Here is a 13,425-nt window from a genome sequence, read left to right on the forward strand (position 1 = left end):
GATACATCACAGGTGGGGTACAGGTGGGTGGGATACATCACAGGTGGGTGGGATACATCACAGGTGGGGTACAGGTGGGTGGGATACATCACAGGTGGGTGGGATACAGCACAGGTGGGTGGGATACATCACAGGTGGGGTACAGGTGGGTGGGATACATCACAGGTGGGGTAGAGGTGGGTGGGTTACATCACAGGTGGGGTACAGGTGGGTGTGATACATCACAGGTGGGGTACAGGTGGGTGGGGAACAGGTGGGTGGGCCACGGGTGGGTGGGCAACACGTGGGTGACACAAATCCATAGCAAAAGTTGAATACATCACAAGCTTAAACAAGACCCCCCCAAAAAACTTCTAGTCAACATACCCTCTGTGCCTTGCTGTCTCTTGCTCAAGTTCTCAAAGTCCTCCACATACAGCTTGGCAATTTTTTTCCACAGGCCTCTGCATTTTTTGATGTTGCTGTGGTCCGCATCCCCCTTGTCCCACAGGGCTGGTACCTGCTGCACCTGTAGGATGAGGTCTTCTGATGTGTAGGGCCTCACCCCCTCGCTATCAGACAGATCCTGCTCCATATTGCTGCCAAAGAGCTCCAGCATGAAGTCACTGCTGCTCCACTCTGTGAACGCTGGTGCCATGTGATCCCCATCCAAAATGGCCACCATACCATAGAGTCTGCATAGGAAGTGTGGTACAACATCCGGTTTTTGTAGCCAGTGTGTTGTGCGCTCTCCGGTTCTCATTGGTTTCCATTGGCCGGATGCAACATTCCGGCTCCGGTCCGGATACGTCAGCCGGACCAGCCGGACCAAAAAATAGCGCATGTTGGAACGGACGCCGGAGTCCGGATCCGGTCCGGCTCCGGTCCGGACGAAACGGACGCATGTGAACGGTCGCATAGACTTTCATTGCTATGCCGTGCGTCCGTTTCGTTCGGTCCGCATGCGGTCCGGCTCCGGCACGGCTCCGGCACGGCGATTCCGGATAGCAACCGCTAATGTGAACCGGGCCTAACTGTCGGGCATAAAATCAAAAATCAATTCTTTATTTTTATCTGGTAACAAGTAATAAGGATACTAACCAGGCAATCCAAAAGTTACAATCACTATTACTTTTCTTGTTGATAAATGATCATTCCCCAGTTTACCTGACTCTTATTTGGAACACACACAATTTGGTACACAAAAAGGAAGTTGCAGGGCATGCTGGGTTGTCCTTTTTTGCTTCTTTATTTCTCCTCAGACTTAACGAATGCAGCCTGATTGGCTGAAGCCTCTTTCCCTCCTGTTTTCACCTCTCACACCTCTGTTTTTCTCTGATTGGCCAATATTTCTCATGCTGAGACAATGCACTTTCTATAGCGGAGGGCGGGCAATGCATACACAATCAGGAAGAGGAGAATAAGGGAGGAAATGACATCAGGATTGGCTTCAAAATGAACACAGTTAAAATGGGAAATGCTAAGGATTTTCTCTCTTTTTACAGTAGAAAAATCGCTAAAATCAAAACGTGGACAGTGCAATACATGTGTTATATAAGTAGAGCAAGTATTTATCTACTTATATACTGTATTTGTTTTTCTTTCTGAGATATTGTGGCTGACAGCACCTCTTTAAGAAAGCATTAAAGTGGACCTGAACTCCCAACTTCCTCTCTGCTCTAAAAGTTAAGCAACAGCATAATAACCTTTACTGAAAAACATTTTCTGCAGTGTGACTTTCTGTTTTCATGGAAGCAGACATAGGGTTATCATCCTGCGTTTACAAATTAGCTGCACTGCTGAGGCAGCCAGCTGACACAGCTGAGATCAAATTATAGTTGTGATTAGTCACAGATGATGGGGAATTAGACAGGCTAAACTCTCTAAATACATACAGGGTGCATTTCTCTGTTTGTTTTATTTCTTCTGCCCTGTGCAAGAGTTCAGGTCCACTTTAAGAGCAGAGGATCAGCTTAACAGCCGAACAAAAGGCATTTATTTAAAGACCACTATCGCAACAACAAAAAAATACATTCATATAAAATGTACATTTCTCCCAGAGTAAAATGAGCTATAAATTGTTTTTCTCCTATGTTGCTGTCACAGTAGGCAGTAAAAGTTTGACAGATCTGACAGGTTTTGGATTAGTCCGCTGCCTCATGGGAGATTCTCAGTATTTCCTTTGTTTTTTTGTTTTTTACAAGACCACTGCCTGGAAAGGATCCCTACAAAGATGTTGGCCATCCTCCTTACTTGTCTGCACACCATTTTGGTAGTTAGATTTAGTAGTTAGCGTTTAGTAGATCTCCCGTGAGGAGATCAACCAGTTCAAAACTTGTCAGAACAGTCAGTGTTCTGCCTGCTGTAAGTGACAGCAGTGTGGAAAAATTTTTTATTTTATAATGCATTTTACTCTGGGATAAATGTACATTTTCTACATATGCATACATGTCTTTGAAAGTTACAATTTTTCTCAATAGTAGTCCGTTAACCCAGGGGTCCCCAACCTTTTCTGGCCCAGTGACCACTTTCTGACCAAATTTTTCTCCGGGGGAGGGGGTAAGTTGTCGTAGTGCGCATGTCTTGGTGGACAGTATCGTGCGCATCGGGTTACGGGGAGGGGCGGTGGCATAGCTAGTATAGTGTCCCAGTATGGGTAGTATAGTGCCCAGTATGGCTAGTGTAGTGCCCAGTATGGCTAGTGTAGTGTCCAGTATGGCTAGTGTAGTGTCCAGTATGGCTAGTATAGTGTCCAGTATGGCTAGTATAGTGCCCAGTATAGCTAGCATAGTGTCCCAGTATAGCTAGTATAGTGTCCCAGTATATAGTGTCCCTGGGGGATCCCGAATTCTGCTGCCATTCTTCTTCCTCTCTTCCGAGGCTCTGCTTCCCGCTGGTGAGAATGCAGTCTATCGTCTTGACAGCTGGCAATCTCACTACAGTCTCACAGCGCCACCCGGAGGATGGATGGAGAACTGCAGCGCTGGATCCCAGGGAGGTGAGAGTGCGCTGAGCTGCTGCAGAACTCCCCGGCAGCAAAACTCCCTTGCAGCAGGTTGTAGGATCTAAAAGCATGCAAAAAAAAAAATCGCTTTTAGACCCTAAAATCGCTTTTAGACCCTAAAATCCAGAAAGAATCAGAACGCCAAGGGGGGTTAAAGGGAGTCAAGTTGGCAGCCCGCATGTTCCGCTTATCACTGAATCAGAACAGCGTGCGTGTGGCCATGTTACTACAGGACAAGCTGCATAGCGCAGTGTGGATAATGTCTATCCTCTGGTTACTCAGGTGCCCCGGACGTCAGAGACCTACGTGCACCGCAGCGGCAGAACCGCCCGGGCGTCCAGCGACGGTCTCACCTTGCTTCTCATTGGTCCAGACGATGTGATCAACTACAAGAAAATCTTCAGAACTCTGGAGAAGAGTGACGAACTTCCTATTTTCCCCGTGGAAGACAGATGCATGCAGGGAATAAAGGTACGGAATTGTGCAAGGTTCTTTTTTCTTTGGAATGTTTTTTGGGGAGGGGGGGAGTGGTGGGGGGTGTTTATTTATTTTCTCTTCCATCTCACACCGTGTATTACAGAGTACAAGGTCATGTCACTAACTGTCAAGTGTCCCTTGAAATCCGGGGCCAATTTTAGGGGGAAGATTATTACTATACGTGTATGTTTTGGGGATGTGGGAGGAAACGGGTGTTCCTGGAGGAAACCCACAGACACACGGAGAGAACATACAAACTTACAAACTGCCTTGTTCAGTCTTGGGTTTTAAAGAGAACCTGAAAGAAGTTCCCCTGGGGGGGTAGTCACCAGTGCTGCTTGCAAATTTTCGCCCCAGTCATTTTCGCATCAAAAATCCCATTTTCGAATTCGGCGAATTTTCGCAAAAATCTTCAGAAATATTTGCGTTTTCGACCGGCATCGAAAATTGAAGAGACTTCGCTGTATGCAGACGCTTATGCGGTAAAATGTCTGCAATAATCCGCAAGAAATGTCGCTGTATGCGGACTATGCGCATATGCGGAATAATGTCCGCACTAATCGCCTGTCGAAACGAAATTAGGTGGAAATTTGGCGAGAAGAATTTTTGCATTTTCTTTTAACACGAGTAGTCACCTCGGGAGGGGGAAGCCTCGGGGTCCCAATGAGGCTTTCCCCTCCCCTGTAGCTGCAGGCAATCCAGCGCTGGCTCCCCCGAATCCTCCCTCGACAAGCCTGATAAACGCTGATTTATTTACCTCTCCAGGGGGCGCTGTTGCGGCTCTCAGCATGGAGATAGGCGGAAATAGCCGATCTCCGTCGGGTCCATTCTACTGCGGCCCGGCAGCGATTGGCTATTTCCGATACTGCACCTGCGCTGGAGACAGGAAGGTAAATATTTACATCCCCGCTGTTCGGAGGGGCAGAGCGAGACCACCGTGGGGCACAGAAGGATGGGGGAAGCCTCAATAGGATCCGAGGCTTCCCTCACCCGAGGTGAGTACCCCCTCCCCCCCCCCCCCCCCCCCCCCGCGATATGAAATTGTAATGCAAAATTGAGAAAAATCATAATTTCGTCTAATTGTTAATCATTCGTAATTTTGTCTGAATGTTCACTTAATATTCACTTCATTTTTTGCCGACTTTAGCGGTTAATAGCAATACGTGCTGAAGAAAAATGGTTTTTGAAGTGTCATTTTTCTGCATTTATGAAATCTTTGGTACAAAATAAACATATCCCCCGATAGATTTTACAAAATAAATACTATATTTGGTATTTTCGTAGCTCTGGTGTGCCGTTTTTTTTGTGGGGGGTTTTTGTTTTTACTGTTTTTTTACTACAACTCCATGCAACACAGTTAATCAGAAAAGCATATTATTTAGTGCGCAGTGTGCAAAATTAAGTCACTATTTCTAAGAACCTCTTATGACTAACAAATATAGATTAAAAAAAAAAAACGTTTTTCAATATACTCTTACATTACCAGCTCCTCCCATCACATCATGGCTCTCTGTGATGCTACAAATATACAGAACAGGAAAGCAGAGCCAGAAGGGGGCAGGCTTGGGCATGAAAAGACATCAGAGAAGACAGACTCAGCTATATTGATTCCTGAGCAAAGCCAGACTGAATGCTCAATCTGGGATTTTATCAGGGCCGATAACAAGCAGGCTGAGCAGTGCAGGGTGAAACAGAGAGCAGAATAGGTGTTTTCTCTAATTTTCCCACTGATATACATGGTGAAATACATGAGGGTGCTTCGTCTCTGGTTCACTCTAATGACCTTTTTTTTTATTTGCATTTGTAAATCTGTTTTTCTCAAACCAAGATTTTTTTGAAAAAAAATTTCTTTTGACTTGTCCCCACTATTCTCAACATATGTGGCAATAGCATGGATGGGGGCTTTGCTAGTCACTGCTAAAGTCGGCACAAAATTACAAATTATTATACAAAATCAATTGAATTTACAAATCTGATAGGCATAAGTGCGAAAATGTATGTGAAATTTTGCATAATCGTAATTGGCTGATTACAATCCTCACCATTTGTTGGTGTTCCTGTTGGAGAGAATTACCCATTTTCTGTTAGCGCAGGGAGAGAACTTACCGTATATACTCGAGTATAAGCTGACCCGAGTATAAGCCGACCCCCCAACTTTTACATAAAAAAACCTGGAAAAAATGGTCGACTCGATTATAAGCCGAGGGTAACAAATGCAGTTGCCTGTAGCAAGTCATTAAATTTAGCTTTTCTTTTTATGGCAGTAGTATCCAGACTTTCCATGGCATATCCCCCCCCTTCCCCCCCTCCCTCCATGGCAGACTATTGCAACCCTCACAATAAATAAATTAATAAAATATGTGATTTTTTTTTTTTTTATACCGTATACTAGTGTGGTGCTGCTTTTTGAGCTTTTCCTCCTTCTTACATTGATTACTGCTCTAGCACACACTAGTGGTGAGAGTGCAGTGTATTTTGCTATTCTATTAACCCTCACAACAATGTAAATAAGCAGCTAAGGGCTTTCCACTCCCAGCAATCACCATATGCAGAGTTGTAGAGTGATAAACATTTGGTATCTCTGCCGCCAGATTGAAATATGTGTCAGTGCCAGACCTGTCATGCCTCCCTTCGGAGTGTCCCCACCAGGAGGCCAGCAATACTGGCTGCTTTAGACCCCCCACGATTGCCACGTGCAGCAGAGTTGTACTAATAGAACATTTGGAATCTGTGTGACTCCCCCCACCTTTTCCCTCCCTCCCCACTGCTTGATTGACAGACCTGTCCCATGCGAGTGTCAGGATATGAAGAGCGATCTGTGTATCTATCCTGGCCATCCATGCTGTAAGGATTCCCCTGCAGCGTCAGTCACAGGCTCATTGTTACAGCGCCCTCTAGAGAAGCCTCCTATCACATGCACTGCAGGGATCATAGCGATGAGCCTGCATGTGACCGGCTGAGGAATACTGACACCGCGCGCACCGGCTCGTGAATTAGATCGCTCATCGTATCCTGACACTTGGATGGGACATAGGGACGCCACAGGTCTGTCAATCAAGCGGTGGGGAGGGAGGGGGAAGGTGGGGGAATCACACAAATACCAAATATTCTATTAGTACAACTCTGCTGCACGTGGCGGGTGGGGCTAAAACGGCCATTAATGCTGGGCTCCTGGTGGGGACACTCGGAAGGGATACATCACAGGTGTGGCAGTGGCACACATTTCAATCTGGCGGCGGTGGGGGGGATTTGTAACAGCATAGATAAAAATGCTTTATCGCTACAACTCTGCATGTGGCAGACGCGGTGGGGGGCGGGGTTAAGGCGGCCATTAACGCTGGGCTTCACATTGCGGTGCGGTGGGAGCACTCGGGGGGACACTATTGACTGTTGGTTCGAGTATAGGCCGAGACCCTCACTTTTGGGCCACTTTTGTGGCCTCAAAAACTCGGCTTATACTCGAGTATATATACGGTAATCCCTCCAGATAAGGATAATAAAGCCACAAAAAGTCTTTCCAACTAAATGAATGATTCCCCAGAGTATGTCAGGAGTGGTTTGTGAAGGAACGTGTCATGGTTTGTGTCGCTCTTGTGCGCAGGAACGTGTGAATCTGGCCCGACAGATCGAGAAGATAGAGTATTTCCACAGTAAGAAGAAGCAGCAGAACTCGTGGATGCAGCAGGCGGCCGAGGCGCTGGAGTTAGACTTGGATGACGACATTCTCATTGGTAACCAATCTTTCTTCTTGTGCTGCGTCTCTGGCAGATGCCTTATCTGTGGGCCGGAGATGATTCAGGCCTTCATGCAAACTTCATGTACATTTTGGCTTCAATTCATTTAGGCCTGTAAAAGTAAAATGACAGACTTGTGAGGTAAATTACAGACAGGTGAGGAAAAATAACTTAAATAAATGTAAATTCACAAAGATTAGAGCATGCGGTAACACAAGTGAGATGCTTAGTATTTATCTCAAGCCTGAAGTTGTTGGTAACTAAAGGGGGCCGTACACTAGCCGACCAACCAATCGACCATCCAATTTATTATAATCGAATTGGATGAAAATTGGTGCTGCCAAGTGCATGCCCGACCGACAAAACAACCAATTTCGGGACAGATTTTGGTCGCACGGTTGATCGCGCATGCTGGTAGATGTCGAGCCGAAGTTGGTTGGTCGGGTGCGAAGAGACGACGAATCCCCCGCTGCTGCCGCCGCAATGTATAAATGTATACAGTATGTGTGTGCATTTATACATTACCTGTCTGGTGTCAGCCTCCGCGTGGTTTCCGTCCATCTCGCCGGGTTCCGCATACACGCCGGCGGCGCATAGCGTCTGATGTCACAACGGCTATGCGCCACTAGCATGTATGCGGCTGTTACCCGGCGAAATGGATGGACACCATGCGGAAGCTGCTACAGGACAGGTAATGTATAAATGCACACACACTACATACATTTATACATTTTGTGGGCAGGGGCGGACGCGGCAGCTCAGCCGATTCCCTGATTTCATGCTGATATCTGATGGGAATCGGCCTGTAGTGTATGGGCAGATTCGACTAGAGACAAATTTATCTCTTGGTCGAATCTGCCCATAATCGTTCTAATGTATGGCCACCTTAACAAACAGCCATTCAGTGTTTTACATGTCTATCTCAACATGGTAACTACCTGAAGATGCAGGTTACAGACTTGCAAAATGCGTCACATTATATTATTGTGGAGTATACAATAATTTTTTCTTGTTTTATCTGAATCGGACAATTTGAGTCATCAGTGGGGAGTTAGGTTTTTAGTTTAGTTTCAAAAGACTTTTATTGAGGTAGAGAAAATGGTACATGGCAGTCCAAAGTCTACCGCTGCCCAACATAGGCAGGGCAGATCAACAAGAAAAACAGAAACGTTCACAACAATTGCACTAATCTACATCATAAAAGGGAACGTACATGAATAGTAAATAACAGATAACAAAGGGGACTCAATTTAAAGTGAGTAAAGTGCAGATACATAGTATAGAAATTTCACATGGTTTTTACCAAATGAGGGATATGGGGGTTACATTGATATTGCGTGAAGTTAAGGCTTTATATAATGGTAGAGAGCTCAGGGGGTGACCCTCCTGTTCAGAAAGGGCACAGCTACAAAAATCAAACCTCCAAAACCGTTGAGAAAGTGATGTTCCCTCGTAGATCCACCCATGGTTCCCAAATAATTGGCAAACTGATCCATAGTGTCCTTTATTAAAGCATGAAGGCGTTCGCAAACCATAATATGGTCAATTCTTTGTTCCAGAACTGTTAAAGACAGGGAAGGTTTTAACCATTGAGAGGCTATGTAAGTTTTAGCAGCTATTAATATAAACTGGAGAAGCCTATGTTTTGAGTTTTGGAGGTTTAAGACCTAACAAAAAAACCTTTAGGATCTTTAAAGAGAACCCGAGGTGTGTTTTAAAGAATGTTATCTGCATACAGAGGCTGGATCTGCCTATACAGCCCAGCCTCTGTTGCTATCCCAAACCCCCCTAAGTTCCCCCTGCACTCTGCAATCCCTCATAAATCACAGCTGTGCTGTGAGGCTGTATTTACATCTGTAGTGTCAGTCTCAGCTGCTCCCCCGCCTCCTGCATAGCTCCGGTCCCTGCCCCCGTCCCTTCCCTCCAATAAGCAGGGAGGGAAGGGATGCAGGCGGGGACTGGAGTTCTGCAGGAGGCGGGGAGAGCAGCAGACTGACACTATAGAGATAAACACAGACAGCTCTGACAAGCTGTTTGTCAGCAGCATGACTGTGATTTATGAGGGATTGCAGAGTGCAGGGGGGAGCTTAGGCAGTTTGGGATAGCAACAGAGGCTGGGCTGTATAGGCAGATCCAGCCTCTGTATGCAGATAATATTCTTCAAACCCACCTCGGGTTCTCTTTAATTAGGCGAGGAGAAAAAAGATCAGATCTTTCTCGTCAGTTTGGACCAAAATGCCGACACCACTGGGCAGGTCCATCAAATATGGTAGGTTGTACCAACAGCAGTGCAGCCCCTAAAACATTGAGGAGAGTGGGTTGGATCAAATTTGTGGAGGTGGACTGGGTCCAAGTAGGACCGGTGTAAGAGTCTAAGAGAGGATTCTAGGTTAGAGGTCTGCAGGCTCTCTCTAGAAAGGGTGTCCAGAAATTTAGACCTCTGTTCAATTGTCATTGAAAAGCCTAAATCCTTCTTCCAATCCAGCATATATGGGAATTTATAATTGGGAGGGGTTGAAAGAACAGTAGAGGAAGGACAAGATGACCTTGCGTAGTGGATCATTGAGGCGTATGTTCTCAAAGGGAGACTGCAGAACCTCCTGTTCAGTTTTACTATGGAGCTAAAGTAGTGTTAAACTTGGAAAACTGAGGGTGGCACGTTTCTCTCAGTAATAAATTGATCTAAGGCACAAAATGTACATCTTATCAAAAAACTCTTGAGAGAAACTAATCCTCGAGATCACCACCATCGAAATGCAAGAGGGTCCTGACCAGGCAGGAAGTGGGAGGTAGGTTTTTAAACTGCTTTTAGTGTGTTTTACTCTTTTTGGCACCTCCGTTTTTGTTCTATTAATTGTATAACAAGACATTGCTTACCAAGCCAAAATTTCATTAAAATTTTTGTCTTGCAAAGCAAGTTACTTGCCATCCAAGAGTTTAACTGTAATACTATTTAACCCATTCAGGTTCCGTGGTTTTCACGTGAGAAATGTTCACCTCCCATTCATTAGCCTATAACTTTATCACTACTTATCACAATGAACTGATCTATATCTTGTTTTTTCCGCCACCAATTAGGCTTTCTTTGGGGGGGGTACATTTTGCTAAAAGCCACTTTACTGTAAATGCATTTTAACAGGAAGAATAAGAAAAAAATGGAAAAATTCATTATTTCTCAGTTTTCAGCCATTATAGTTTTAAAATAATACATGCCTCCATAATTAAAACTCACGTATTGTATTTGCCCATATGTCCCGGTTATTACACCGTTAAAATTATGTCCCTATCACAATGTATGGCGACAATTTTTTCCATTTTGCATCTATCACTATTAACAAGTTTAAAATAAAAAAATATAGAAATATTTTATCTTTACATTGATATTTAAAAAGTTTAGACCCTTAGGTAAATATTTACAGGTTTGTTTTTTTTTTATTGTAATTTTTTTTTTTTTTTTTATAGAAAACATTTTATTTGGGTAGTTTTGGGAGGGTGGGAGGTAAACAATAGATTTATAATGTAAATGTGTGTTCATTTTAATTTATTTTTATTTTCAGTTGTAGTATTACTTTTTGGCCACAAGATGGCGGCCATTAGTTTTGCATGACGTCACTCTAAGCGTAACACACGCTTAGAGTGACGCATCGGGGAGGGAACGGCCAGAAAAGGCGCAGCTTCCGAGAGAAGCTGTCGCTTTTTCAGCGGGGGAGAGGAATCAGTGACCGGGCACCATAGCCCGATACATTGATTCCCTGGCTACCGAATCCGCGGCCGGGAGTGCACGCCCGGGAGCGCGCATGGTTCCTGGACGTAGTTTCTACGTCCAGGAACCAAAATAGGTTAAAGATGAACCCCAGTGAAAATAATGTAATAAAAAAAAAAGCTGCATTTTTACAATAATTACCGGTATGTGTAAATGATTTAGTCAGTGTTTGCCCATTGTAAGATATTTCCTCTCCCTGATTTTACATTCTGACATTTATCACAGGGTGACGTTTTTACTGCTGGCAGGTGATTTCACTGGAAGTAGCTGCTGTTGGCTTTTTTGGCAGTTGGAAACAGTCATTTCCCACAATGCAATGAGGCTCAGACAGGAAACTGCTAGGACCATAGTCCTCAGTTTCCTGTGGGAGGGGTTTTACTAAAATATCAGACATACAGAGCCCCCTGATGATCCGTTTTGTGAAAAGGAATAGATTTTTCATGGGAAAGGGAGCATCAGCTACTGATTGGGATGAAGTTCAATTCTTGGTTTCTCTTTAAGAAAATGAGCCATTTTATTCATGAAGTTACATTCGGTAAAGTTCCTCTGACTCTCATGTGACAATTTGCAGGTGGAAAGGATGAGCAAGAGGACTTTGCTAAGCAGAAGGCGCTGAAGTTCATGAAGAAGCAGCTGAAGCGACTTTTATCTCAGCCAATATTCAGGAATGTCATGAAGACCAAATACCCAACAAAGAGCGGGAAGCTGAGCCTGCCGGAGCTGCCGATCAGTAGATCAGAGAGCGCCATCAACACTGTCTCCAACCAGATCATCAAGAACCAGAGGAAGAAGCCCAAACAGGTCGGGAGATCCGAGCCCAAACCGGTTGGCAAATCAGAGAGCGCCATCAACACTGTCTCCAACCAGATCGTCAAGACCCACAGGAAGAAGCCCAAACACGTTGGCAGATCAGAGAGCGCCACCCACACAGTCTCCAACCAGAATGCCAAGAACCACAGGAAGATGACCAAACCCTGATAACCCTTTTATTCTGCTGTACAGTCCAAATATAAAGAGAACTATGCTTTTACTATCTGGTTGTGGCGTCACTGAATACACCTACCAGTTACATTCTCCATAGCTGATACTTGGGGTTACATTACTTTACAAATCTCCCAAGAATATACAGGATGACCAGCAAGAGGCTTATTCTGGTTTTCACACAGCTTGGAATTGGGCTAATGAGATGCACCTCATTTGCATACATGTCAGCAATATTGGTAGCTCATTGGTCAGCTCCTATGACGAGCGCCAGAACACCCTCCACACACACATCCAACTCCTAATGGCCTACAGATTGGTCTTAAAGACAGAACACAATTTGTAGGTGGTCAGTAATGGAAGTCTCGGTCTCATTGCAGGAGTGCTTTAACCCTTTTTGATCCACTTTGACAGTGAACCATTCCCACCCAGTTTAACCTCTCCCCCCGGTGTCCGACAAGGAGCAATATGGCTGTTGCTGGAGGTGCCCTCACCGGATATAATCACCACCAGCCCCAAGCTGTGCCACCAAATATAAAGATTACATGGGCACATTTGGGCTCCCCTTGTCTGTGCTGTTATTGGAGCCTGGTACACACTTTCAATTATGATTGCCAATCATAGTATTCGATATCTGTTGACTCTCATACTACATGGAGGTGGTGAACTGGTCAGGAATTGGCCAACCATAATTAAAAGTGTGTACCAGGCTTCAGTCCAACACAGCATAAGGCTACTCGGATTGAAGTGTAGGACTAAGTCCATCACTTCTATCCCCTCTGGCATCCATGCTGTGCCACTTAAAGCGGATCCAAACCAAGCATTTTTTTCATTCAAAATATGTAGTTGCCCCACTCTGACACACACAAAGATAAATAAACACTCCTTCAAGCCTGTGAGCATTTCAGTGCATGCTTTTCACCCTTCTCTTTCCATAACTAGGGTTATACAGGTGGCAGCCATTAGCAATTCCTCCTTTGCTGGACACCATCTACTCCACCAGTTTGCCGGATTCTGTCACAGCAATATGACAGGAAGGGAGGGGTTCCTCCAATAAATGTAAAATATGTTATATTTGTCATCATGCAGCTGAAAAAAGGCTGCTATTTATTATTTAGAAAATAGATTTTATTTCTGAAATCTTGTATTTTTAATTTGGGTCCACTTTAACTTGATCACATTTCACACTGGTGTGTGTGTGTACTGGCTCCACCCCACTGTGAGTAACAGAGGGAGGGGGTGGATCCCTTGAGCGTAGGCCAGTAGATTCTCAAGATCTAGGCATTATCTACATCCTGTTCCTTCTTCCCTGGTGCATAGGTTATAAAAGTTTGCGTAATGTGGCTAATCTTGAAAAGAATTTGAAAGTTAGTGATTTTGTAGTCAGTGGCGTAGCAACAGGGGTTGCAGAGATAGCGGCCGCATCAGGGCCCTTGGGTCAGAGGGGCCCTCCCTCAAGCACAATATTAGCTCTCTATTGGCCCTTT

The 13,425-nt window shown here is 44.8% G+C and overlaps 1 protein-coding gene across 1 annotated transcript in view; it reads left to right on the forward strand.

Moving 5' to 3' along the window:
* DDX24 (DEAD-box helicase 24) overlaps window positions 1-11,990 on the forward strand; it is a 35,382-nt gene extending 23,392 nt beyond the window's left edge. Inside the window, exons 7-9 of the mRNA XM_068254653.1 lie at window positions 3,266-3,454; window positions 7,062-7,191; window positions 11,529-11,990. Coding sequence (XP_068110754.1) covers window positions 3,266-3,454; window positions 7,062-7,191; window positions 11,529-11,935 — 726 coding nt within the window. The 3' untranslated portion in view covers window positions 11,936-11,990. The remainder of the gene's footprint in view (window positions 1-3,265; window positions 3,455-7,061; window positions 7,192-11,528) is intronic.
* Window positions 11,991-13,425: the final 1,435 nt, after the last annotated feature.

Source organism: Hyperolius riggenbachi, chromosome 9, assembly GCF_040937935.1.
Source record: "Hyperolius riggenbachi isolate aHypRig1 chromosome 9, aHypRig1.pri, whole genome shotgun sequence".
In the NCBI taxonomy this organism is placed as follows: Eukaryota; Metazoa; Chordata; class Amphibia; order Anura; family Hyperoliidae; genus Hyperolius; species Hyperolius riggenbachi.